The following is a 24,861-nucleotide window of genomic DNA, read 5'->3' as shown; positions in this document are numbered from 1 at the left end:
AAGGGCTACATAACATCACAAAGGGTACTGGGTCCTAAACCAGGGGAAGTGAGGGCCAGTTAGAGGCCCAAACTTTACCTGCATGCAGCCTACTTATGTAGTTAACCCTTACTTGTACCCCACAGATCTAGAATAAAATAAAATAATGTTGAAAAAGAGCGTTTTGCGTGGGATACTGCTCTTGATCTGTTTCCTTTTCCACCATTAATACAAATGTCATAGCCACATGGGGAAGGTGGAAGGGACAGCTCTGACAGCCATTCTTTCTGTGAGGGAATTTTTTAAAAGATGTCCATTACCAGAGTACTACTTTGGTTGCACTTATGCTATGAGTCATTTTGATGTCCATACAAACCCAGGAACCTCGTCCAAGAGGCTGGACACACAGTGTATGGACAGAAGGGAAGGGAAGGGTTATATGGGGGTGATGGTGCGGACCAAGTCAGCATTGGTTGTCCCGCTGTTTTTCATGGTGGCTTCTGTGCAGAGTGATTTGGGCCCTACAAGGGGAGCTTGTAGCTGAGATCTTTTAAGGCTACTTGAGGCTATTCTTGCCAGATGAGCATTCAGATGTCTCTGGGGCACCTAGGAAACCATTCTTCCTCTAAGATTTTTCCATGGAAGTTTCTATTTTAACTGCAAAGTCTGGTTGGCAGTATTTGGGACCCCCTTATCCTGTGTCTAAAAAAGCCTGGAACCCACTTGCTCTTCCAAATGACACATCACTGGCTGGGTCTGATTTCCCACATTGCTTGTGCTGATCTTGTCTGGCACTTCAGAAAATTCTATTATCTAGTCTGCTGCTCTAGGGCATAGACCACTTTTAAAAATTCCTTTTTATTTCCCAAGGTTGTGGTGCACAGGAGCTCAGTAAATCCCCTAACTCCTGAAAATGTGTCCAATTTAACCCACTTGTACTTGTGAGCGATCACAGCTACCTTGTCTCCTTCTTTCTGTCCCCCGCTGTTCCAGTTTGCAGTTCCTCAAAGACTCTGACGATAGTGATCAGGAATGCTTGTTAAATGCTGCTGTGTGCTGGGCACTTACATAATGCCTCATTGAATCCTTATGACGCCCCTGTGAGATAGTGACTGTTAAGATCTTATTTTATAGATAAGGGAGTTGGTGCTTACAGATGGTCCAGTAACTTGCCCAAGGTTACCCAGTTACAGAATTAGGCTTTGAACTTGCGACCTCACTCTAGTGACAGTGCTCTGAAATCTTGAATCCTGAACCGCCTCCCTGCATTCCCAAGCAGTACATGTGACTGGCTGGGATTGTTAGTTTCAGCTATCCTGCAGGGAATGTGGCATTATTCTGTTTTGTAGTTTGCAAAAGTAGAAACTGTGCAAAGTGGCTGAGCTGGAACTGAACTCTGGTCTGCTGGCCTTAGAGCAGCTCTCCGTGACAGCAGCTCTCCGTGAGTGCTGCTCTAACCATTGGAATGGGAGCTACTGGGACCCCCATCTGATCTTCCTGCCCCTTGCATTGTGCCACCTCAGTCCCGTGCTCCTTTTCAGCTGTCGGATCTGCCCAGGACTGCAATCTTAGGCCTTACAAGGGTTTTGGAGGCCACTTGGGACCAACCCTACAGGGACTTGTCTCTGTTTCTTGCTTTGTGTTACGGAGCACCCTCATCAGGCAGTCATGAGAATTGACATGAGGCTTGGCAGGTTGATGCATTGCTGGGTACGTAGAGAATGCTCGCTGGGTGACAGCCACTATTTTAGCTATCAGTTTTAGAAGTGTAGTTGTTAGCTAGGAATGGTTTCTTTGAATCACTCATTTTCACAGAATTCAACTCCATAAATCTCAACTAAGTGCTCCGTGTGAGGGTGCTCTGGGGACACTGAGATACCTCACATACTGTATACCTTTAAGGCATTGTGCACTAGTGAAGGAAGACACAGGTGACAAATTATTGCACATCCTGCAATGTGCTGCAGAGCTAGGGGAATCAGGGAGAGCTTCTCAGAAGAGGTGCCTTTTCAACTGGGCCTAAATAGATCACTCTTGGGTTTTGTCAGCTTGGGAGTGAGGGATGAACATGAGGAAGGATCCATTCTGGTCAGGAAATCGTGAAACAAACACTTGTTGGATTTATATCTTATTCAGAGGAGAAGCCCTTGTGTCTGTGGGTAGGTGCAAAATAGCACAGTCAGAATTGCCCTGGAGGGTCCCTTGGAAGGCCCCTGGGCCATGCAGATCCCTGTTTGTGCAGCTGAGGCCAGGGAAAGGGGTTGCACGGTGGCTGCAGAGAAGGACAAGCACAAATGTCTTAGTACAAGGATCATGCTCATGGTGGCAAGTGGCTCCCTCCGGGAGAGGCACAGCTGAGGCCAGGGACTGAGGGCCTGTTGAGCATGATGCTGCTGCCTGCAGTCCAGGCGCCCCTTGCTGAGTGCACTGGCAGTAGAGGTGCCTTTGCTGTGTCCATGTCCTCTGTTGCGCTCTGATCCTGTTCAGGTCCATTGCCAGCAGTTCATTAGTGTACATTAGACGTGCATGTGCCGTGTCCCACTGTACAGGGATAGACATTGGGCAGGGTTGCCCACCAGTAGAGTGCAGTTTCTTTCTTTCTTTTTTTTTGAGTTGTAGTCTCACTCTGTCACCCAGGCTGGAATGCAGTGGCATGTTCATGGCCACTGCAGCCTTGACGTGCTGGAGTGAGGTTTCTTTAAGAGGTGATTCTTTTAGCCTCACACTGAGATTATGAATATCCTATTCCTTTGCCCCTCATGTGATGCTGAACTGCAGTGGGGAAAAAGGCCCAGTGAAAAAACAATCAGAATTCTGTGCACGTCTGTGGTCCCAGCTACTCAGGAGGCTGAGGTGGCAGGACTGCTTGAGCCCAGGAGTTCGAGGCTGCAGTGAGCTGTGATTGCACTACTGGACTCCAGGCTGGGTGACAGAGAGAGATCCTGCCTCTTAAAAAAAAAAAAATTGAAAATTCAAACAGGCTTTGGAACAAAGGAATAAGTCCCGAAGTCTGTGTCCTCAGTGCACAGTGGCCACCTGCTCTGGGTTTCATTTCTCTTTTTTTCAGGTGTGACCATAAGTTCATTAACCTGTTTTCTCATCTGTACACAAACATTCACACAGAGGTAAATTACACGCCTTGTCCAATGCCAGGATCACAGCAGAATGTAGCTCTATGGCCATACCAACACAACCTCAGCAATGCTACAGAAGCCCGCCTAGAGAACCTCATTGTGTCTGGAGATCACTGTTACCAATTTGGAAACCAAGGGCCCTGTAAAACCCTCCAGGCCCCATCTCAGGCTTCAGGGATGACAGCTAGACAGGCATCAGGAGACTCATGAGGTCCCTGTCCCTAGCAGTGGGTATTGGAAAGAAACAGGCAGCTCTTCCATACCCCAAGCAAAGTCTTCGTCCCCACAGGGGCCTCAGTGTGTCTGCCTGGGCTTGGAATCCCAGAGGAAGGACCCCTGCTCCTGGAGCACTGGTTCAGAGCCTGGGTGTGGGGACAGGTGCTGCTCTTCACTGGGCCTGTGGCTGGGCTGAGGTTGGCTCTGGGTGCTCTCAGGGGCACACCTGTGGACTGTGGTAGGCTTGTTGGTGAATGGGTGTCACTGGCCCTGGATGCTGGGGCTGTTGGTGTGGAAGGGCTTGCGGATGTGGATCACATCCAGGCCTGACTGGCCAGCTTGCTTCTGCACCCAGAGCTCGGATGACTTTGCAGTGGATGCTCTCCTCGTGCACCGCCCCATTCTCGTATTTGGCCATGACTTGGGGCACACAGCATGGACGCGAGTTCACATAAATCACAACCCCTGGGTTCCATAACGTGAAGTCAGTCACCTCCTGCTCCACGAACTCTCTGGTGCTGCGGGATGAGGCACCGTTGCAGTTGAGGCTGAAGCTGAGGTGCTGCAGCTGCTGCATGTAGCAGCCCAGCCTTTTGTGGAGGATACTGGTCATGGCTGCAGCTGGGCGGCCGCAGAGCCATATGGGTTTCTTGAAGACAACAGCAAAGAGATCTTATTCTGCCTGTCTTCAGTAATATATTAAGTCTGTTCTTTTTCTTTCATGGCTATGGCATTATGAGAATGACACCATGGCCTTTCTCTATAGATTTATCAGTGTTTTCAGTTAAAATTCTAACTCATAATGGCATTATGATAAGTTCTAACTTGGAAGTGCTCCCTGCTACAGTCTGTAAGGGAACTGCCTTGACATAGCATCATCCCTGACCCCTGCAGCATCCCAGGGAGGTAAGAAAGTGAGTGCTTTTCACCCCTGTGCCTGAGAGAAGGGCTCCGGGAACCTGAGATGCTGGTCCAAGGCTCCAAGGGAAGGCTCTGGTTAAGGGTCAAGTTCAGAATGAAAAGTCATATAGACTCTGTTGTATTATAGGAGTGTGTGGATATGTATTATTGTTTTCCATTGAGAAATCCTCCTTTAAGGGTACTTTTTCCCTAGGAAGTTACTTGTACCCAGTAGGTACTCAGTAGATGTTTACTGGATGCGTGAATGTATGAATGAACATGTGAACTCTGAGCCTTTGTTAACTCCAGGCAGCACACGACCCAGGCAGGCAGTGTGCTATGTTCTGGCTTTATTGGTTTTATCTGATTTCCCTTCTCCTAGTGGCTACAGGATGACAACCTGACCTCCTTTCTGGTTCTTGAGGCTGATTAATTCTGCCTCTTCTCAGCCTTGCCTCTTCCCCTTCATTCTAATTTTTGTTAATATATTTTCTGGAAATGTGTTTTCTACCTATTTTTTCTATTATGAAAATTTCAAACATTGAGAAAAGGATCACATATAGCTCTGGTCTTGCAACATGGTACCCAGAACTGAGCTCCTCGATGTCCCAGTGTGACCTTATCCCCTGGATATGTGTTGTTTAGTGGGCTCCTGTGCGCTTTGGTCAGGACATAGCACACGTGCCATTGGTCCATTCCTTGGCCCTTGTTACCTTCTGTCTGTGCTGTGTGTTTCATGGCACAGCTGTTGGGGGCATCAACTTTGAGTCAGAGACTTGGTTACCATCCTGTCTCTGATATTTGTGAGGTGTGTGGTTGTGTGGCCTAGTCAGTGACCTCTCAGAGTTTGTTCCTCATCTGTGAGATGGATTAAGGTTACTGTGAGTATTGATAAAGCAGTAATTCTCACACCCCAGACAGTCAGAGGACAGCATTGGTCTTATGATAGCATTTCTTTGAGACTTTGGCAGCTTCTTCCTTCCTGGGCATTCTAAGTATAAGGGACCAGAGGGACCTGCCTACTTATCTCTAGCTTTGCTCCCACCCTCCTCCATCCACTCCTCCTTTCTTTGTGGTTTATTTACACCCCAATGGGAAGGAAACAGTGATGTGCATTTCTTAGGTGTGTTTAAAGGATTAGATGAGACTGTGCCAGTAAGAGTTTTGAATAGAATCTGGCAAGTACAAGGGTTTAGATTTTAGCTAAAAGGAAAAACAAAACAAAACAAAGCAACAACTAGCTAGCCAAACCCCTTTCCAAAACAGGATGTGAAGTAAAACAGATTTAAAACTGCATAATACGAAGGGTGACCAAAAAATCCTGGAATTTATTTATTAAAAAATTGTCTATTTATTCTTACATGTTTAACTTTCAGTCACTTTCAAAGTACTTTCCATTTGCTGCAACACACCTATCTAGATGCTTTTTCCAGTTTTTGAACTTGTCATTTTGGATGGCCTTTTTAGTACTTCTGCTCTTTTTTGTTTCACCTCTTCTACTTTGGCAAAACATTTCCCTTTGTGGACTTTTTTCAGGGGGAAACACAAAAAAGGTTGCTCTGGGGGTGAGATTGGGTGAATAGGGAGGGTGGGGCATGGGGGTCATGCTGTTTTTGGTCAAAAACTGCTGAACTCCCAGTGTGGTGTGGGCAGGTGTGCTTGTAAACCACCCATCATGAAATGGGCAAATGCATTGAAAGAATCTTTAAAAAAATTCACTGAAGCCAAATACAACCTCTCGCAATAATGCTAGCTGGTACACTGATGCCCATGGGTTCCTAGTGGGAGAAGCCTATACTACAAGGGACCTACACTCCAAAAAACAATGTTGGCTTTTTTGAGGGGTACCCCACCACATAAAGCAAGATAGATAATAAGTAAAATTGGCATAATGTGGAAATACAGGTTGGAAAAGAAGACCAGAAGATTGGGACAAATAGTGATTGCCATGTATACTTGCTGGATGTGTAATTTTGTCTTTGAGCTTCCTAACAGCCAACACTAAGAGGGAAATATAGTTCAAGGTCCGTTAACAGAAATGAACAAAACAGCACTAGCTCTCCAGAAGAAATTCAAAAGTTCCCGTCTTGAGATCTGACAGCAATTTGGCAATGTCTTCAACATGTGGATAGTGATGATAATTAAGTTTGATGTCAATAGGAATCTTGAGTACTTATTTAATGTAAAGGTGCCATTTTCTGTCTGTAAAAGTTTTCTTATGTTGAAGGTGTTCAGGAGAGTAGCTCTGATAAGTAATTGTGGACTGTGTATTGGAGATATCCTTCTCCCTCTGTGTCATCTGTGTACTAATACAGTGGTGTCAGAGAACCAAATCTTCTATTAACCTTGAGTAGCTATTTCTATGCCAATGTGGAGCCAAGTGTCACTTGATAAACAGCCAGAATTGGGAATAAACCATTGTTCAAAACAGATTTTGTCCAGTAACAGAGACTTGGAAAAACACTTAGAAATTGCAAGCCTAGATTTTCCATAGCAGCCTAGTATATTCTCCAAGGAAGCACCTTCATATCTATCCTTGTCCTGCCCTGGGCACTTCTGTATGATTGAGAAAAGAGTGGTCTGCTGAGCCCACTGGATCTCTTAGACCGTCTAGGAATTTGTTTTGACAGGGAGAAAGGAGCTTAGCTAGGCAGGTTGTCCTTAATAGCATATAATCCAAAGAGGTGAGGGGATGGTAGAATGGGCCAGATCTGCCGATTCATCTGACTTGGCTTTCTTTCCTCAGGTGAACTGCGCCAAGCCATCGTGGTCATGATGAACAGGAAGGATGAGCTGGAAGAAGAGAACAGGTACCGTTATCTTCAGTCTTGGGGAAAGGCTGCTTCTCTGACAGTCTACCCTGGGGAAGAGAGAATATAACCAATGAAGGAAGTTTTGTTTTATTGAAAAAATTGTGACTGGCTAGTTCTTATTTGTTGTCTGGGATGTGCCATTTAATATCTGTCTTGTGGACCGTGTGTATGCAAGGAAGAAGAACCTCACAATGATGGCACCACTTTACAGCAAACCAAGAACTCAGCTGAGTAGTTGTTAATTCTCCTGTTGAAAACAACCTTTATTGAGATTTAATTCACATGCCCTACAGTTCATTCATGTGAAATATACAGTTCAGTGGTTTTTAGTATATTACAGATATGAGTAACCTACATTTTCATCACCTCAAAAAGAAAGCTTCAGCTGTCACCTCCCTTCCCCAGTGAAGTCTAACAATTGAGTAACTCATTGAGGGCCCATCTGCCATGTTCCAGGTGCTTAAATGCTTGTCTTCAAGTTTGCCCAAATCAGGGATGCTTAGGGCAAGATGATATTTGGATTCTTCTGACTTGGCCAAAAGTCCTCTTGCAGACACTAGAAGGGGCAAAGGGTTTTCTTCATCTTTTCTTCCCTGTTGAAACCAATGTTAGAAGCGACCTGATGTGGCTGCATTGTTGCTGTATGACTATCCGAAGCAGAGCTTCTCAGCTGCCAGGACCTTGTCTTGACTAGATAGAAGGGCCTGCCTATAGTTACCTACGAAGCTTCTGCCAGCATGATTAGGCTGCTTCCCTGGGTGTGGGGGTGGTATGTGTATTTATGTCACCCTGTTATTTTACTCAGAGTGGAAATTAAGGGTCTCTGGTGACGTTCAATCCTGAGTCTCTTTCCAACCTTGTTTTGGGTCCTGCTTGACAAGCTTCTCTCTCATCCTTTATGGAACCATGCAAAAGCAATCAAACATGATTTCTAAAACAAAACAGGATGTTTTTAAAAGGAATCTTTAGACTGCACCATTTTTCAATTAAAATAAACTTTCAACAAAGGACTTGCAGCCACCATTCTTTTTCCTTGTTCCAGCTAGAGCTACTGTCTTGGAAGAAGCCATAGACTTTGTCTTACCTTGTGAAGAACAACAGTCACTGTTCATTTCTTCTCCTTCCCAGAGAAGGAAAGCAAAAAAAAAAAAAAAAAAAAATATATATATATATATATATATATATATATGTGCGCACACACACACACACACACACACACACACACACACACCATGTTTGTGTCAGGAGGCCCCAGACCCCAAGAGGGGTATTTCTTCAAATCTCTCAAGGATCACACAGGTCTTAGAGATTTCCATGAATGATAGAGAGGGGCAGGAGTGAGGGTGACATGATTTTGTTTATACTCTGATGTCGCATGGCAACTGTCCTCTAGATTTAGTATTTAGGTGTCCCACGGTTGGTCATTGTTTTGAGAACTAGCTCAGGTGGAGTGAAGTAAATGATCAGCACAGCCATGCATGGCTCTTTTCTGGGTGGTTAACTGGGATGATTCTAGAAGAGCTGCTCTCCACTCCCTTATTTAAGGATGGGGATGACAGATACACAAGTGAACACGTTTTGGAGGGTTACCAAAGTTGGGACTATAAAACACTGTCTATGCTAAATCAAACTCTGTAGGTTTGTAAAGCACCATATTTCCTTGTTTAACCTTGAGGGGCCACAGATCAGAGGCTCCAAGTGTGTTTTGTAGGCAGAGGTGGAAATGAGACTAGACGTCTGTCAGATAATCTGGGTGGATATTCTATTTTATGCCTCAGATTATTATTTTGGTCTGTCTTGGAATCTTTTTCTTTGTTAAATCTCTTATCTAGTGTGGCTGTGACAGAATGGTCTGAGTTTAATTTGCTGTCTCTTTGAGTGGGGTGTCTTTAAAAGTGCTTGCCTGGATTTTGCGTGTTTCGTTGTTTTCCCTTGACTTAAGCTGTTAGATAACTGACTCGCTCACAGGCGACTGGGGACATGGAGCCTGGGCCACCAGTTGCTCTGGAGTTTGTCCTACTGCTTATTCTGGGGCTCTTGACTAGAGTTTGGTATCTCCTAAAGCAGTTGATGTGAGACAGACTTGAATTATGGCTTATGCAGAGCCTTGTGGCAAAGGAATGAAGCAGGACTTGACTTCAGTTATTAACTGTGTTCTGGGCTCAGTGGGCTCTAGGTTGACAGTGTCTGAACAGATGGGCCCTCTTCCCAGATCACTGCGGAACCTGCTTGATGGCGAGATGGAGCACTCGGCCGCACTCCGGCAGGAGGTGGACGCCCTGAAGAGGAAGGTGGCTGAGCAGGAGGAGCGGCATGCCACGAAGGTCCAGGCATTGGCCAGGTAGGGGTGGGTGAGGGTCGGTCGGAGAGATAAGCATGTGAGGCCTTGCTGAAACTAAGCACACCTGTCACCTGTACCTTCTAATTAAGTAAAAGAGAAGATAGTGACCAAAGGAAATGAAATGTATGAATTTTAATTTAGCGTCATGAGCAAATAATAAGTATGCATACGGTTCTAAATACAAAAGGTGAAACTACCCAAGTCCCCTCTCTTATCCCAGCTACGCGGTTTGCTCCTTGGAAGTGGCCAGTGTTGCTCATTCCAGAGATATTCCATGTATGCACAAGCAGTGGTATGTGCATACATTTTCCCCCCTTTTCTTCCCCTTCCCCCCTTCTTCCTTACTGTGAAGTGGTAGCATATCTTGCACACTACTCAGCTGACATATCAGAGATTGTTCTTTGTTGATGTGCATGGGGCTGCCCTCTGCTTTTTATAAACTCTTGATATTTCATTGTCTGACTGCACCAGAATTTGTTTAACCAGTCTGCCAACAGCTGGCCTTGGAGGTGGTTTCCAGTCTAATGCCACTGTGAATAGCCTCTGTGTTGGTCATTTTTGTTTCTGTGTGAGTATATTTGTTGGAGATATTCCCAGAAGTAGAGTTGCTGGATCAAAGTGCAGTGCGTTTGTGAGCTGTCTAGAGATGGGCAGCCTGCCCTCCCTGGTACTGAGCCATGTGTGTTCTGTGGCAGCATGGGAGAGGGCTTGCTGTTACACAGCTGCACTAACAGGAGTGGGATCTAGCTTCTGGGTCTCTGGTAATATCATGGGTGAAAAATGGTGGTGGCAGAATATTTTTCATTCTCATTTCTCTAATGAAGAGTATGATTGAGTCTGTTTTTATTTGAAAGTCATTTTATTTCCTCTTCTGTGACTTTGTTTATATCTTATTAAAGAAAACTGAACCCCCCAAAATCCCAACTCACTTAAAAACATGCGTTTCTGCTGAATTTGTTCACATATGAACATATTATTATTTACTGTACTTACTACTGCAAAAGCAGCTTTTATTGTTTCCATATAGGTTTCATGTTAACCATTTATATATACCTGGATGTGGTGTTTGATTTAAGGTAATAAACCTCATTAAATTGACCATTCCAGATTGAAATGGTCAATTTAACATGGTCAGTTTTAACATTTGGGTTGTTTCTAGTTGGTTCTTATTTAGGTAAGATAAGCAGTTTATTGGCTGTTCTTTAATGTTACTTTTAAATAACACCAGGAGGGAAATATGTCTTGCAGGTATGCAGAGGAGTCCAGAGTTAAATGAATTTGCAGCCACGCCTTCCCCGTCTTTGTGCTGTTAGATGTGAGTGGCACGACTGTAATTGTTCTGTGTGTGTAATTGAATGTTGGCACTATGATCCTGTTTCATTTCCATTCGTTGGGCCTCTCCCCTTTCTTCACATTTTAAATTGTTATCCTAAGAGCACCAGAGGCAGTTAGATGACTGTTATAAATAGAGTAATATGTGCCTAATTTGGCATTTTCTCACCCAGACCACCATTTTACCTGGCCAAGCTAGAGTTCTGTGGCATAATTGCAGTTAATGTTCACATTAAAGACTGAAGTCTTTAGAGACTTGGTTCTCAATCATCAAAGAAAGACAGAATTATATTCCCTGTCACTTTAATGGCTTGTATTAGAAGTCAGCTTAGTCTTGAGTCCCTGCTTCATTACTTGCAAATTGTGTTTCTGGGTAAATTGCTCAATGTCTGCTAACATGCATTTCCTCATCTGTGAAATGGAGAGGATTATCTTATCCAGCCAAGAGGACTGAATGAGGAGGGGCCATGTGATAACGTGTAAGGCACTGGACAAGAGCAAGGCACTATAAGTGTATTTTACAGTAAGCATGCTTTAGCATTTGATAATTTATGAAATTTTATCTCTTCAATGGGGTAGGAGAAACCAATTTCTTAACCAGGCCATTTTACAATCTGAAGTCTTCCATTAAAACAATGGGTAACTAAAGGTTGAAGGTGTCTGAAGGTTTGCAGTTTGCAGGTAGAAGGAACATCTATGAAACAGATGACTATTTCATTTTTTATTTTTATTTTTTATTTTTTGAGTTGGAGTCTCACTCTGTTGCCCAGACTGGAGTGCAGTGGCCGCTCCCGGCCACTGCAGCCTCGACCTCCTGGGCTCTGGCGAGCCTTCCACCTAAGCCTTCCAAGTAGCTAGAACTACAGGCATGCGCTACCACGCCCGGCTAATTTTTTTTATTTATTGTAGAGATGAGGTCTCGCCAAGTTGCCCAGGTGGGTTTCGAACCCGCGGACTCAGGCAGTCTACTCACTTCAGCCTCCCAAGGAGCGGGATTACAGGCTGAGCCACCAAGCCCAGCTACAGCTGACTATTTCAAAGGAGAAAATGGAAGAAAGCAAGCCCATCAACTGGATGTATGAGTTCTGAAGCATTCTGTTGTAGACATGTTCCAGACAGAGGTCACCTCTGCCAACAGTCAGAACTTTCTTCTTGCTTCTGGCCACAGAAGGGGCAGCTTGTCAGCATTGGCAGATAGTGACCTGCTCGGGCAGTTACTGCTGGAGGACTGGGGGTGCCGTAGATGTCAGAGCACAGTCAAGGTAGAACAGTGGAGTGCCCAGACTGGAAGGTGAGGCCCACGTGTGGCACTGGGGCCACCTGTTCTCAGGTACATGTGTGTTCAGGTGGCAGGTTTCATAATGCCAGTGGCTTAGCCTAGTGGTTTGTGGTACAGGTAGTCAGATCATGACTTTACTGCTGACTAGTTATGTGACTTTGGGCAAGTTATGCACCCTCCCTGCTTTCCATTTTCTTAGTTGTACAATGGAGATAAGAAAACTCTACCTCATAGAGTTGTTGCTTGGATAAAATGAGAGATCATGTATCATTGGCTCAACAAACGTGCTTCATAAATGCTTAATAAATGTTAACTATCATTATCATTTTTATTTACTATAATAATTATGTTCCTAAGAAACCTTGTCTAATCAAATGTTGTATTTTAACAGCAATGATGCAGAAACAATTAGGAGTTAGATTATTTCCCACTCAGAAAAGTGAAATATTCTATGTGGGGTGCATTGGTAATCCCAGCACTTTGGGAGGCTGAGGTGGGAGGATTAGGTGAGCCCAGGAGGTCAAGACCAGCCTGGGCAATACAGCAAGACCTTGTCTCTACAAAAAAATAAAAAAATTAGCTGAATGTGGTGGCCTGCACCTGTAGTCCCATTTACCTGGGAGGCAGTGGTAGGAGGATCGTTTGAGCCCAGGATGTCGAGGCTGCAGTGAGCAATGATTATATCTGCATTCTAGCCTGGATTACAGAGTGAGATCCTCCCCTTCAAAAAAAGGAAAGTGAGGTATTCTAGTACAAAGGGTATGTTTGTGTGTTTTACTGGCTCTGAGTATATGGCTGTAAAACTGAAACATCACTGAGCAAATTCAGCATTTGATGATATATTTCTTTTGCTCAAAATAAGTGGCTTTCCTAGAGCAAGGTCATGTGACTAGCCCAGTGCTTTGTGGCCCCAGGCAGCTGCTGCTTCCTGATGTGGAAGCATAATGAGCATTTGTAGCTAAGGCTGTGTAAGTCACATTCCTCCAAATAATTGATTGCCTTGTTTCCTGTACAATTAAGAAAATTCAAGCTATTAGACAGATGTTAAGAGAACCCCCTTCCCCCAAATTTACATGAGGAGAAGTGCCTTGAGGGAAGCAAGTAACCAGGGCTATTCGAGTATTTGGGGGCATTTTCTGTTTCTGTTCATTGTATTAGAGCAGAATGTTATCTCTTGCTTAATAACAAATTCTCCCCTCACTTGGTTGCTTAGAACAGCTAATGTTTATGATCCTCCACAATTTCTGTGAGAGAGGGTCTGGAATGACTTCGTTGGGGTGTCAGGGCCTCTCATGAAGCTGCAGTCAAGCTGTTGGTTGGAGTTGATGTCATCTGAAGGCTTGATTGGGAATGGAGGGTTCACTTTCTAGCTCGCCCATCCTTCTGATCCTGGCCACGTGTCAGTGCTGGCTTCCCAGAGTGAGTAACCCGAGATTAAGGGATAGCACATCAAAGTGGAAGCCACCGAGTTTCTGAGAACTTAATCTTAGAGGTGACACATGATCACTTCTGCTACACTGTGTTGTTACACAGAGCAAACCAGGTTTGGGGTGGGAAGGGAATATAGTGGTGTGAATGGCAGGAGGCAGGGGTCCCTGGAGGCCCCCTTGAAGGCTGCCTACTCAACCCATCAGGTTTCTGCATTTTCCTGGAGCATTTACTACCTGTATTAGTCACGTTTATCCAGAGAATTAGACCAATGGGTGAGTATATATTTCTAGAAAGAGCTTTATTATAGGATGTGGGTTCACATGAGGAAGGTGGCTGTAAAGTTTCAAGCTGCAACCTGCAAGGTGTGGACCCAGGAAAAGCTCATGGTGTCATTCAAAAGCCTGAGGACCTGTGGTGTAGATTCCAGTCTGAGTCTGAAGGCCTGATAACTGGGAGGGCTAAGGGCAGGAGAAGATCGATGTCCCAGTTCAAGCAGCCAAGCAGAGAGAGAATTCACCCACTTTTCAAAAGAGTCAGGGTCTCACTCTGTTACACAGGCTTGAGTGCAGTGGCACAATTGTGGCTTATTGCAGCCTTGAACTCCTGGGCTCAAGTGATCCTCCAATGTCAGTCTCCCAAGGAGCTACCATGCCAGGCTAATATTTTGATTTTTTGTAGAGATTAGGTTTTGCTATGTTACCCAGGTTGGTCTTGAACTCCTGGATTCAAGCAATTCTCCTACCTTGGTCTCCCAGAGTTCTGGGATTAGAGGTGTGAGCCACTGCGCCTGACTGAGAATTTACGTTCTCCTGTCTTTTTGTCCTACTCAGGTCCTCAGTGGAAGGTATGATGCCTTCCCACACTGGGAAGGGCCATCTGCTTTACTCAGTCCACAAATTCAAATGCTAAACTCTTCCAGAAGCACTCTCACAGACACACCCAGATATAACAAGTAAACTATCTGGGCATCCTATGGGCCAGTCAAGTTGACATGCAAAGTTGACTGTCATGTTACCCCAGTTTTCCTTGGTGGACACTTTCCCCCTCCCTTTCTGTCCATGTACCTTGTTGGGGCTGACCCTGCTCCACCTGGGCTCCAGAAGAGGATAGTCAATCCAGGCCTGGACAGCTCGCTTTATCTTTTGGCTATCATGATTGCATCACAGAAAGGCATGTGGCCAAGCTGATGTGACAAGAGCCAATTACAGCATTCTTTAAGAGGGTGAAGTCAGCCAGGAGTTGTTGGCGGTTGTCATTGGTACTTTGCGAGAAGATCCTAACCTCACATGGTGACCACTCAGTGGAGAAGAAGAGGGAGAAAGAAACCAACAGTTCCCGATAATATCATTTGAGCTGCATCCCGTCTTTCCTGAAACTGTTTTTCCTCTGGATTTTTCAAGTATGTGAGCCAGTAAATTGCTTTTATTAGTGAGCCAGTTTGCGATTGACTTTCTCTGTTATAATCTTAAGAGTTGTGACTAATCAGGCTTCCTTGTTTGGGTATTAGGGGATTAGAGTGTGCTGTGTTTTCTCTGTGCTCAAGTAAACTCATCATCTCAACAATCAATCTGCCACGTTGATGAAAGGGCTTCTTTTTGGTTGAAATCCACCAAGGTGATAAAGTGTCTTGACAAGAAAACCACTGGATTGTTCTACAAAGCACCACTCAACGCTTCCTTTCTGCCTCTCATGTTGAGACTAACCTTGCTATGACTCTTTCGTCATGACTTTTCTCTCCTTCTAGTGTGCTGACATGAACATGTTGTTAGTTGTGTGGCTGGGACCATCCCCTCAACCCTTCTGAGACTCTGGTTCTTTACCTGTTTAGAAACTTAAATAGGGTTATGTGGCTAGGCACAGTGGCTTATGCCTATAATCCTGGTTCTTTGGGAGGCCGAGGCAGGAGGATAGCCTGAGCCCAGGAGTTGGAGACAGGCAACAATAGCTAGATGACCTTGTCTCTAGAAAAATTTTTAAAAAATTAGCCTGGAGTGGTGGTGCATACCTGTAGTCCCAGCTACCTCAGGAGGGTGAGGTGGAAAGATCGTCTGAGCCCAGGAGGTCAAGGCTGCATTGAGTCCTGACTGTGCTACTTCACTACAGCCTGAGTGACAGAATGGGACCCTGACTCAAAAAAAAAAAAGAGGGGAGAAGCTTAGAGCACTCTCCTTTCTACCTTCTGTGTGGTAGCTTGAGGTAGGATGCCATGGAGGTGTGTCGTGGGCACTGCTGGTTTTGGAGGGTCATGCCAACCCTTAGCTAATGAAGCAGCACAGCACAGTGACTCTGGTTCTAGCTTTGCCACTTAGTAGCTTCTTAGATCTCAGTTACCCCAACTGCTGCTAACATGCTTTTGATGGCAGAAACCCAAACCAAGTTAGCTTGAGTCACCAGGGCAATTTTTCTTGCTGTAACTGGGAAATCCAAGAACAGGTCACTTTCTTCAGATACCATTGGACCCAGGTGCCCCCAGCATGCTTTCCCTCCTCTTCCTCCCTTGGCTCTGTGTCCTTTTTGTGCTGCTGTCATGCTTTGGCAGGCTCTCTGTATAGCAGCAAAGATGGCCTCCGATAGCACCAAGCTTCGTACAAGATCCGAAAGGAAACATTTTAGGAAAGATTCTTCACTGGGCATGTTGCGGCCAGGAATGAGCACAGGACTGTGACCAAAAGCCTAGCCAGATCCCCAAGGCAAGCAACAGGAAGATAAGGCCTGTCTGCTGCATTTTCTCCTGGGCTTGCTGGGAAGATGACATGAGCTGATGCTCCTGAAGCCGCTCCAGGCCCTTTGTCAGTGCTCAGAGAGTGTCACCTAAATTCTCTTTAGCTGGCACCTTGACTGTGGGTAGCTGGGGACGCTGAGTCCCGGTCAGAGTCTCCGTCCCTAGTCCAGGCTGATTCTCCTGTAGGGATCACTTTGGAGCCTTCAGCCACTGGCCTCCATTTGACCCATACCTCCTGCTGGTGTTATTTTTCCAGCCTTTCCTGCCTAGCATGTGTCCCTTTATTTATCTGTCCCACTGGGCTGCTGAGCCATGATAGCTGCTGTGAGCCTGTGAGGTTGAGAATTGTGCTGCACAGTCTGGAGGGGCGTTGGGAACCCTCTCCGACCACGCTGCCCAGCCCGCTGGGAGACCTTTATTGGCTTTCTATGAAGGCTTTAAATTTCACTTTCTGCCCTAAGGTTCAACTCTGGCCTTTTTTCCCCTTTTTAAATCATTGGAGAAATATCAAGTCTTATGCCCTTTGTGAAAAAGGACAGTAAATTTCTTGTGTCATCCAAAGGCACTGATTTTGTTTTTATTGCAAGAGGCAAATGGTCAGAATTGAGGATGTCAAACATGGAGGATATTGGACCTGTCCTGGGTTAGGGATGGCCTTTGGAGCCAAGGGTCTGGGCCTTTTTAGTGCCATCTCTCCATGTGGAATACACGCTTTGATAGGAAAAGCTAATAGGTTTCATCCTGCTGCCAACCTGGGATTCTGGTTGAAAAGGTTCTTGGGGTTTCATCTGGGCTCAGCAGGAAAGAGTGCGGTTACCAATTAGCAATGTCTGCTATGGACACAGGAAGAGGGAGTGGTAGCAAGCATGCCAAGAATTTGCCATCCCTGTGCTAGCACAGATGGAGCAGTAGAAACTGCTTGAGATAAAGTCCCCAGGCCAAGAAGGCAGCGTCATACATGAGACTGAAAAAAGGAGAGAATTTGTTATTCTTTTATGAAACCTGCATTAGTCTGTTCTGTTTCATAAAATCATAAAAACTTAAAAAATTGTAAAAGATTCAGAGATTCTGGAGGAATCTCTGAAACCCATTATGTAAAAGAAAATAAAACTTTGCTTTTAGGTTTAACAGAGACCAGAAATAGGCCCAGTTTTTGCTGTGTTTTTCAAAAAGTTAACGTTTGTTTTGTTGTCTGATTTAAGAAGCCCATGTTTATGGACTGAGAGTAGGTGAGGAAGAGAAAGGGTTCTTTCCTAGGTGAAGAGTTACTGTAGTGGACATTTTATTGCCTTCCTAAAAACTCTCCCTGGGATATCAGCTATATCTTGATTTTTTTTCCCCCCTTGATGGTAGGGGTTGAACTCTCTCAAGCACCAAAGTGCAGTATTGACTTGTCTAATCTGGTGAAGATTATTCTTTCAACAGTGATTGGTTCAAGTAACCATGGCTTGACCCAACTAGGTATGGTGATTGGACTTGGTTCATGAAATGAACATGTGATCTAATTCTGGCCACAGAGACATGATTGGAAGTTGGTTGGGACTTTGGAGAAGAACTGTCCTTTGGTCACTGGGTGGGTGCCTTCTTCTGAACCACGTTCTGTGAGGGTAGAAAGGCTGGAACTGCTTTAGCCATTTTATTACCATGAGGTGAGATGGGCTTAGGGTGAAGCTTATGCTGAAACTTGGAAATGGGTGAGAGAACTGGGTCTTATGATGTTACTAGGCTGCTGAATCAACCTATACTTGAAGCCAGCTCTGCCTGGCTTATGGTTATGTGGACCAATAATCCCCTTTGATGTTTAAATCAGTTGAGTTGGGCTTTCTGTTTCTGACGACACTGATATAGGCCTTGCTCACCCTCTCCTGTCCCACTGCAGGCGCTAGATATACTTTCATGGGAAGCAGTATTCCTGAATCATGTTTTTATTGGCAGCCGTAGGCTATGTCATCATCTGCATACTGCCGGCCTTCCCTTTGAGACTGGAAGTTCCAAAAGGGCAGACCTGTCTTCCTTGCGCCTAGCACAGTGCCTGACATGTAGTAGGTTCTTGGTAATACCAGTTAGGTGAGGGAATGAAGGGACCGTGGGGCCAGTGGCACTGTTACTTGGTCAGTGTCACCAGGAAATGTCAGCCATTGCAACACCTTGATTGCTGACCTGTTAGTACTTTCTCTGGGCACAGTGCAGTCAATCAGATTGAGTGGTAGGTCTGCTGATGATGGCCATAAGCCCAAGACTATATGTAGGCATTTTGGGGAACTGAGTTTTCCTGGAAACCTCTCAACAATCCAATTAAATCTTACTGCTTAGAGGAAGTGAGAACTCGTAGTAGAAGGAGAGAGGAATCTACCCTAAATTGCCTAGGAATGGTGCATTTGATTGGCTCATGTGACTTTTGTTTTGTTTTGTTTTGTTTTTGAGTCAGAGTCTCACTCTATCACCCAGGCTGGAATACAGTGGCATAATCATGGCTCACCACAGCATCAACCTTCTGGGCTCAGGTGATCCTTCTGCCTCAATTTCCCAAGTAGCTGGGACTACAGATGAATACCACCACACATGGCTAGTTTTTTGATTTTTTTTTTTTTGTAGAGATGAAACTTTGTTATGTTGTTCTGCCTGATCTGGAACTCCTGTGCTTAAGTGATTCTCCCATCTCAACCTCCCAAAGTGCTGGGATTACAGGTGTGAGCCACTGCACCCAGCCAGGCTTGTGTAACTTAAAAGTTTAGGAGGAGAGCTGGCTTTTTGCTTGGCTGGATCAAAGCCTCAGGGTATGTCTCACAGTACCCATGTCTTTCCATGTCTCCTTTTTCTTTCCTGTGGTCTTGGCTTCATTTTCAGACCTGCTCTTCTGGTGACAAGAGTGCCCCCTGCAGCCCCAGGTCTAAATTCCATCAGCTTGACAAGCCCAGCAGTTTCCAGTAGTTCTGGAAAAGTCCCGGGGTTTGCTCTCCTTTCCCTAGTGGGCTGATTATTCTTGCTGCCTAGGCCTGGGTCACATGTCCCGAAAGCCTGGGGATGGCTCATCTTCCTTCACCTGAACATGGAGCAGAAGTGAGGGTTGCAGGAGAAGTTCCTCCAAAGGAAAATCAGGGTGTTCCTCCCCTCAGATTGGGGTGATTGCCAGTTGGGCAAAGATGCAGACATCCAGGCAGCAGGTGACTTCCACACTGGGTTCACATTCCCATTGCACTTGAATTCTGAAGATTTCCCAAAGTAAAGCAACTTGGGTGTCACTATTGTGCCAACTGTCCAGTGAGTGGCCAACAAAATCCCATCTTTAGCACTTCTAAGCAGTCATATGAATGTCTCAGTGCTAAACTCTCTTTTGTGTTTTTCCTTGGTTAGATGTTCATGTGTGATCTAATTTGGCATCTTTAGACTAAATTATAGTAGACTCGGTATCCTGTTTTAATACAAATATTTGGTAATGCCCCTTTATTATCCAGAAATGAAATTTATAGCTAGAATAGCCTATCTATACAAGTAACACCAACAAAAAGCAGTATGACGCCCTACTTCTAAGATAAAAGAGAGATAAATGGAAAGTAATTTATAATAAAAAATCAATTTCAGTATATAAGGGTCGATCACACTGCTAGAAAACACTATGAAGTAAAGCGCTTGTACCTACTTATATTGTATACATTTGGATGATCAGAAGTCATTCTTTATAAGAAGTACAAAAAGTGACAGAGCAGAATGTGGGTGTCAGTGTACATTACAGGCTTTCTAGTCTAGGCTCAGACTGTAAATATGCTACACGAATGGCCGCAGGGCAGTTGCACGTGTTGCAGGAGGTAGACGGACCTTGGTTCTGTCGGGCTGCCTTGACCTTTCAGGACAGCTGGGATCCTTGGCCCCATTCTCCAGATGCTAGTAGCACCCACCATCCTTGTGATGATGGAGGAAACTGTCCCCACATATTTTTGTGACACCTCCAGGAGGCAGCACCATCCCCAGCGAGAGTCTCTGCTTTAGCCCTTTACCCATGTTCTCTTTTTCAAGACCATTTGCAGTTGCACCTGAATTTCGTGTCAAGAGCCTCTGGTCCCTTTTCATTTGCCCTTGTTCTTTTCAAGTCCTTGTCCAGGAATTATACTCAGACCATACTGAGTTTTCTGTTGGGTCCTCCTGTGTGTCCAGCCCACTCTAGCTCTCTTGTCCCTCACATCTCCTTGGGTGTGAACCTCTCTTCTCTTTTCCACGGCTCACTCTTGAGCTGAGTGAGTTGCGCTTTGGTAATTTTTTTTTTTTTTTTGAGTAGTACTCTCACTCTGTTGCCCAGGCTGGAGTGCAGGGGCATGCTCATGGCCACTGCAACTTTGACCTGCTGGGTTCAGATGATCCTTCCACCTTAACCTTCCAAGTAGCTAAAACCACAGGTGCATGCCACCATGCCCCACTAATTTTTTAATTTATTGTAGAAACAAGGTCTCGCCAAATTGCCCAGACTAGGTTGGAACCTGTGGGCTCAGGTAATTCTCTTGCCTCCACCTTCCAAAGTGCTGGGATTGCAGGCATGAGCCACTGCGCCCGGCTGGTAGTTCTTAAGCATGCACTTGCCTATGGCTGGCAGGTCCAATGGTGTTCACAAGAGCAGCTAGGGAGTGCTGAGTGCATGGGGTGGGGCTGGTATGCGGGGAGACAGGGATGAGTAGAAGACACACGTGTCAGGGCAGGGGACAAGATGACTTAGAGGAGCTGTTTCCCTGTGGTTTGAAGCTCAGTAAAGGATGCAGTTCATATTATCCATTTGTTCATTTGCTCATCAAACATTTATTCTGCGTTAAACTTAATCGGAGATAAACAAGATATAGCTGATTCTAACCTTTAGGTGCTGAAAATTAGGGGGAGAGCTATTTAACAAAGATTTTAACATTTTGTCTGACAATTCCATATGTTCCAGCTACTTGGCTATTCTCAGTAGTAAGTGCAGTGTCATAGCACGGGGCACGCCTGGATTCGAGTCTTCTCCCTCAGGCCAGGTCTAGAGTGAGGCACCTTGGCTACAGTGTCAGGAGGTGCTTGACTCAGGGTCGTGCAAGGACTTCCACTATTTCAGATGTGTGATCTCAGGTGGCCATTTTACCCCTAATGCTTCCCATCTTGCAAACCAGGCTGGTAATAGTCTCTCCCTCATAGATGTCAGGCAGGAGATAATGGAGTACAGTGAGTACCCTTCATAAGTACTGAGTAAAAGCCAACCATGTTGATGATGGGTATTGGTTTCATGGAAGTAAATGATTCCTTCATTTCAGGGCTGCAAAAAATCATTTTTCTGGAGTTAATCTAGCCTGCTGTTGCTCAGATGTAACTAACTTCCTAATAAAGAATTCTCTGGGTTGAAGAGCTAAATATGTTGCTTAAACTTTGCTGAACGTTATGGTCACCCGGGGAGCTTTTAAAGTGCCTATGTCCAGGCTGCCCTCCAGACCAATTAAGTCAGAATCTCTGGAGGTGAGACCCAGACTGCTCAGGTAATTCCAGCGTGTAGCCAAGGCTGACAACTGGTGGCTTAGGGCAGCGTTTCTCAAACCTTAATGTACCCATCAAGCACCCAGGGATCGTGTTTGAATTAAAATTCTGATCCAGTGGGTCTGGAGTGGGGTCTAATATCATATACTTGAAATAAGCTCCCAGGCGATGCCAGTGCTACTATTCTTAGGCCACACATTAAGTAGCAAGGGCTCAGAGAAAATGCTAGTAATGATCTGAAAGGAAAAGCCACCTTGGAAAGGTGAAGACACTTGGGATTTTATCTCAGAACCAAGTTGGGAGCTCATTTTCTATTTGTTGGTTTGTTTGAAAAATTCAGAGACTACTATGAGTCACCACAACAATTAGCACTATTAACATGTCATTTTTGCTTTTGATTTTGTTTTTAAGCAAACCAGAAACCACATACAGCTTTGTGCTGTGGTTTGAATGTTTGTCCCTCCAAAGCTCTTGTGGAAACTTAATTACCATTGGAGCAGTATTAAGAGGTGGTGACCTTTGAGAGATGACTGGGCCATGAGGGCTCCACAGGGGTGGAGGGAGATTTTATGCTGTTACAAAAGGGCTAGTTAGCCCCCTTTTGTCCTTCCACCTCTGATGTGTGATGATGTAGCAAGATGCTAGCCTTTGACCTTGGACTTCCCAGGCTCCAGAACTGTGAGAAAATACATTACAGGCATGGTGGCTCATGCCTGTAATCCTGGCACTTTGGAGGCAGAGACGAGAGGATTGTCTGGGTCTGGGGTTTGAGACCAGCCTGGGCAACTTGGTGAGACCTTGACTCCACAATAAATTAAAAAAAAAATTAGCTGGGCATAGTGGTGTGCACCTGTGATTCCAGCCACTTGAAAGGCTGAGGTGGAAAGATTGCCTGAACCCAGCAGGTCAAGGCTGTGGTGGCCGTGAACATGCCACTGCACTCCAGCCTGGGTGACAGAGGGAGATTCTGACTCAAAAAAAAAAAAAAAGAAAACACATTTCTATTCATTGTAAATTACCCAGTCTCAGGTATTCTGTTATAGCAGTACAACACAGACTGCATCAGCTAGCTTTTTGGGTGTTTAAGGATCTGCATGTGAGCTTTCCACATGTGCCAATTATTCTACAGCTCCGCTCACTCAATGTTGAGTTGAATGCTTTCAGGCAAAAATGTGCACATGTGGGATTTCATGACAGAATTCTGCCATGACTAGCTGACTTGAGGTTTCTTGAAGAAGCTCTTCTTCTCATGCTTTAAAAATTACCTTTAAATTGTAAAAGCAGCATAGTAACCTGAAATGGGGAAAAGAGTTCCAAATCTCACAACCCCAGCATGATAATGATATCTATTCTTAGTCCATTTAAGTATATTTTTACAGAGGTATACCACCATTAGTTGTGTACATGCAACTTACATTCTGTTTATTTTATTGTTTCTATGTAGAGTTCAAATTATGTTTACATAAGGGTTATTCCTGCGTATAAAAGTAATGTGCTAGGTACAATCCTAAAGTCTAGGAATAACAGAAAAGTTCACAGAAGAAAATCATCTGGACAGAGTTACCATTAATGTTTTACTTTTTTTCATTATTTATAGGGCATTTTATTCCAGGTTATTTTATGTGTATGTGTATTTTACATACATAATTCATATCATTCTGGATCTATAAGTTGATGGGCTGCTTTGAAGGTTTTAAAAATGATAATACAATAAACAGCATAAATGTTTCCTCATGTTATTCACTTATTTGGATATCACTTTTGATGGACCTGTGGAGTTCTGTGTCTAGATATATCTTTATTTTGCACATCATTCCTTTTTCTAACCATTTTTTACCCTTTTAGAAGTATTTCCATGAATGTATATTTTTGTAAACTAATCGGATTTTTAGAAAATTACTTCAGCTAGATTCCAGAGGGTAGAATTCCATGTTAGAAGGTCAGCATTGTAATGCTCTTGATTAGTGTTGCTAAAATCCTTTCAAAGAAAGAGGTATCCCTTTCTACCCCGCACTGTCCTTTTTAAGAGCTGTGTAGTGTGCCACTGGGTACTTAGTGATTTCCACCTGGGTTTATGTTGAGGCTGCTTCCAGTCTTCTGAGATTGTAGATAAAGACGTAATGAATACTCCAGTGACTGTAGCTGTTTCTCAGTTTGTCAATTTCCTTCTTTAGTACATATTCCTGGAAGTGAGATCACAGGCCCAAGGATATGAATGTTCTAATCGTGCAAGTGAGGTATTGTTCTTGGCTCCAGGTGAGGCAGGAGGAACCACTTGCTAGAGCCTGAGCTAATTCTAGCATCATTCATCACTACTTGGCTCCTGCTTTTGTGACTATAAAATTTCATCCTTGGCATGAATAATTTCCTGGATAATTTTTCTTTTGGGAGTAATGATGTGGGACTTCCCCAAAGGAAGGATCATGGAAATGCCAAAGGCATTAATGTTCAAGCCTAAAACAATGGAAGCACCTTTTCAGACATAATGAACACTGGAGAGTCATATATACTTCTTCATAATCATTTCAGGATTTTTATGACCAGTGTAGTTTTCCTAGATAGTTTTTCATATGAGAGTGGTAGACAATGCCATAATGGGAGAGGAACAGGAGCTTGGTAGCATCTCAAAGCAATTATGTACAAGGGAAAAAGTCATGTGCTTGTTTTTTTTCTCTGATGCTTCTAGAATCCAATCAAAGACTCAGTTTTTGTTGAACTAAAATTTTTAGAGAGAAAGCAGCAAGGTATATTTGTAAGAACATCTGCATTTTGAAGCATGTGCTCACGTTGAATGGTTAAGCGTCAGGGACATTAGTACCCGATGCCAGATGTTCCCTGAAAAATCTACACCCAATGCGGATTTAGGCGGTTTATCAAGATGCAAAAAGTATGCAGCTGGAAGGGAAATGGGAGAAGGCAGTGTCTGAAATGTCACTTCAGCCCATCACTTCCCCATCAAAACACAGAAGCAGGAGGAGATAAAAAATTACTGAAACCAATCCATATGAAAGAACTCTCATTGAAGGGTTATGGTAATTACCCACTGGGGAGGGATGTACATTTGACATTCATTAATGCTTTATTGCTGTCTTTTCTTTTCTTTCTGCTTTTTTTTTTTTTTTTTTGAGTCGGAGTCTCATTTCTGTTGCCCAGACTGGAGTGCAGTGGCCGCTCCCAGCCACCGCAGCCTCGACCTTCTGGGCTCCAGCGATCCTTCCGCCTCAGCCTTC

The 24,861-nt window shown here is 44.5% G+C and overlaps 1 protein-coding gene across 1 annotated transcript in view; it reads left to right on the top strand.

Annotated features, from left to right (window-relative positions):
* Window positions 1-24,861, top strand: part of SNX29 (sorting nexin 29) — a 221,408-nt gene that overhangs the window by 130,732 nt on the left and 65,815 nt on the right. Inside the window, exons 12-13 of the mRNA XM_021716663.1 lie at window positions 6,976-7,039; window positions 9,255-9,383. Of these exons, the coding sequence (XP_021572338.1) occupies window positions 6,976-7,039; window positions 9,255-9,383 (193 nt within the window). The remainder of the gene's footprint in view (window positions 1-6,975; window positions 7,040-9,254; window positions 9,384-24,861) is intronic.

Source organism: Carlito syrichta, unplaced genomic scaffold, assembly GCF_000164805.1.
Source record: "Carlito syrichta isolate Samal-C Ts95f unplaced genomic scaffold, Tarsius_syrichta-2.0.1 Scaffold308864, whole genome shotgun sequence".
Taxonomy (NCBI): domain Eukaryota; kingdom Metazoa; phylum Chordata; class Mammalia; order Primates; family Tarsiidae; genus Carlito; species Carlito syrichta.
The sequence above is the reverse complement of the archived record's forward strand: the minus strand, read 5'-3'. Positions and strand labels throughout refer to the sequence as shown.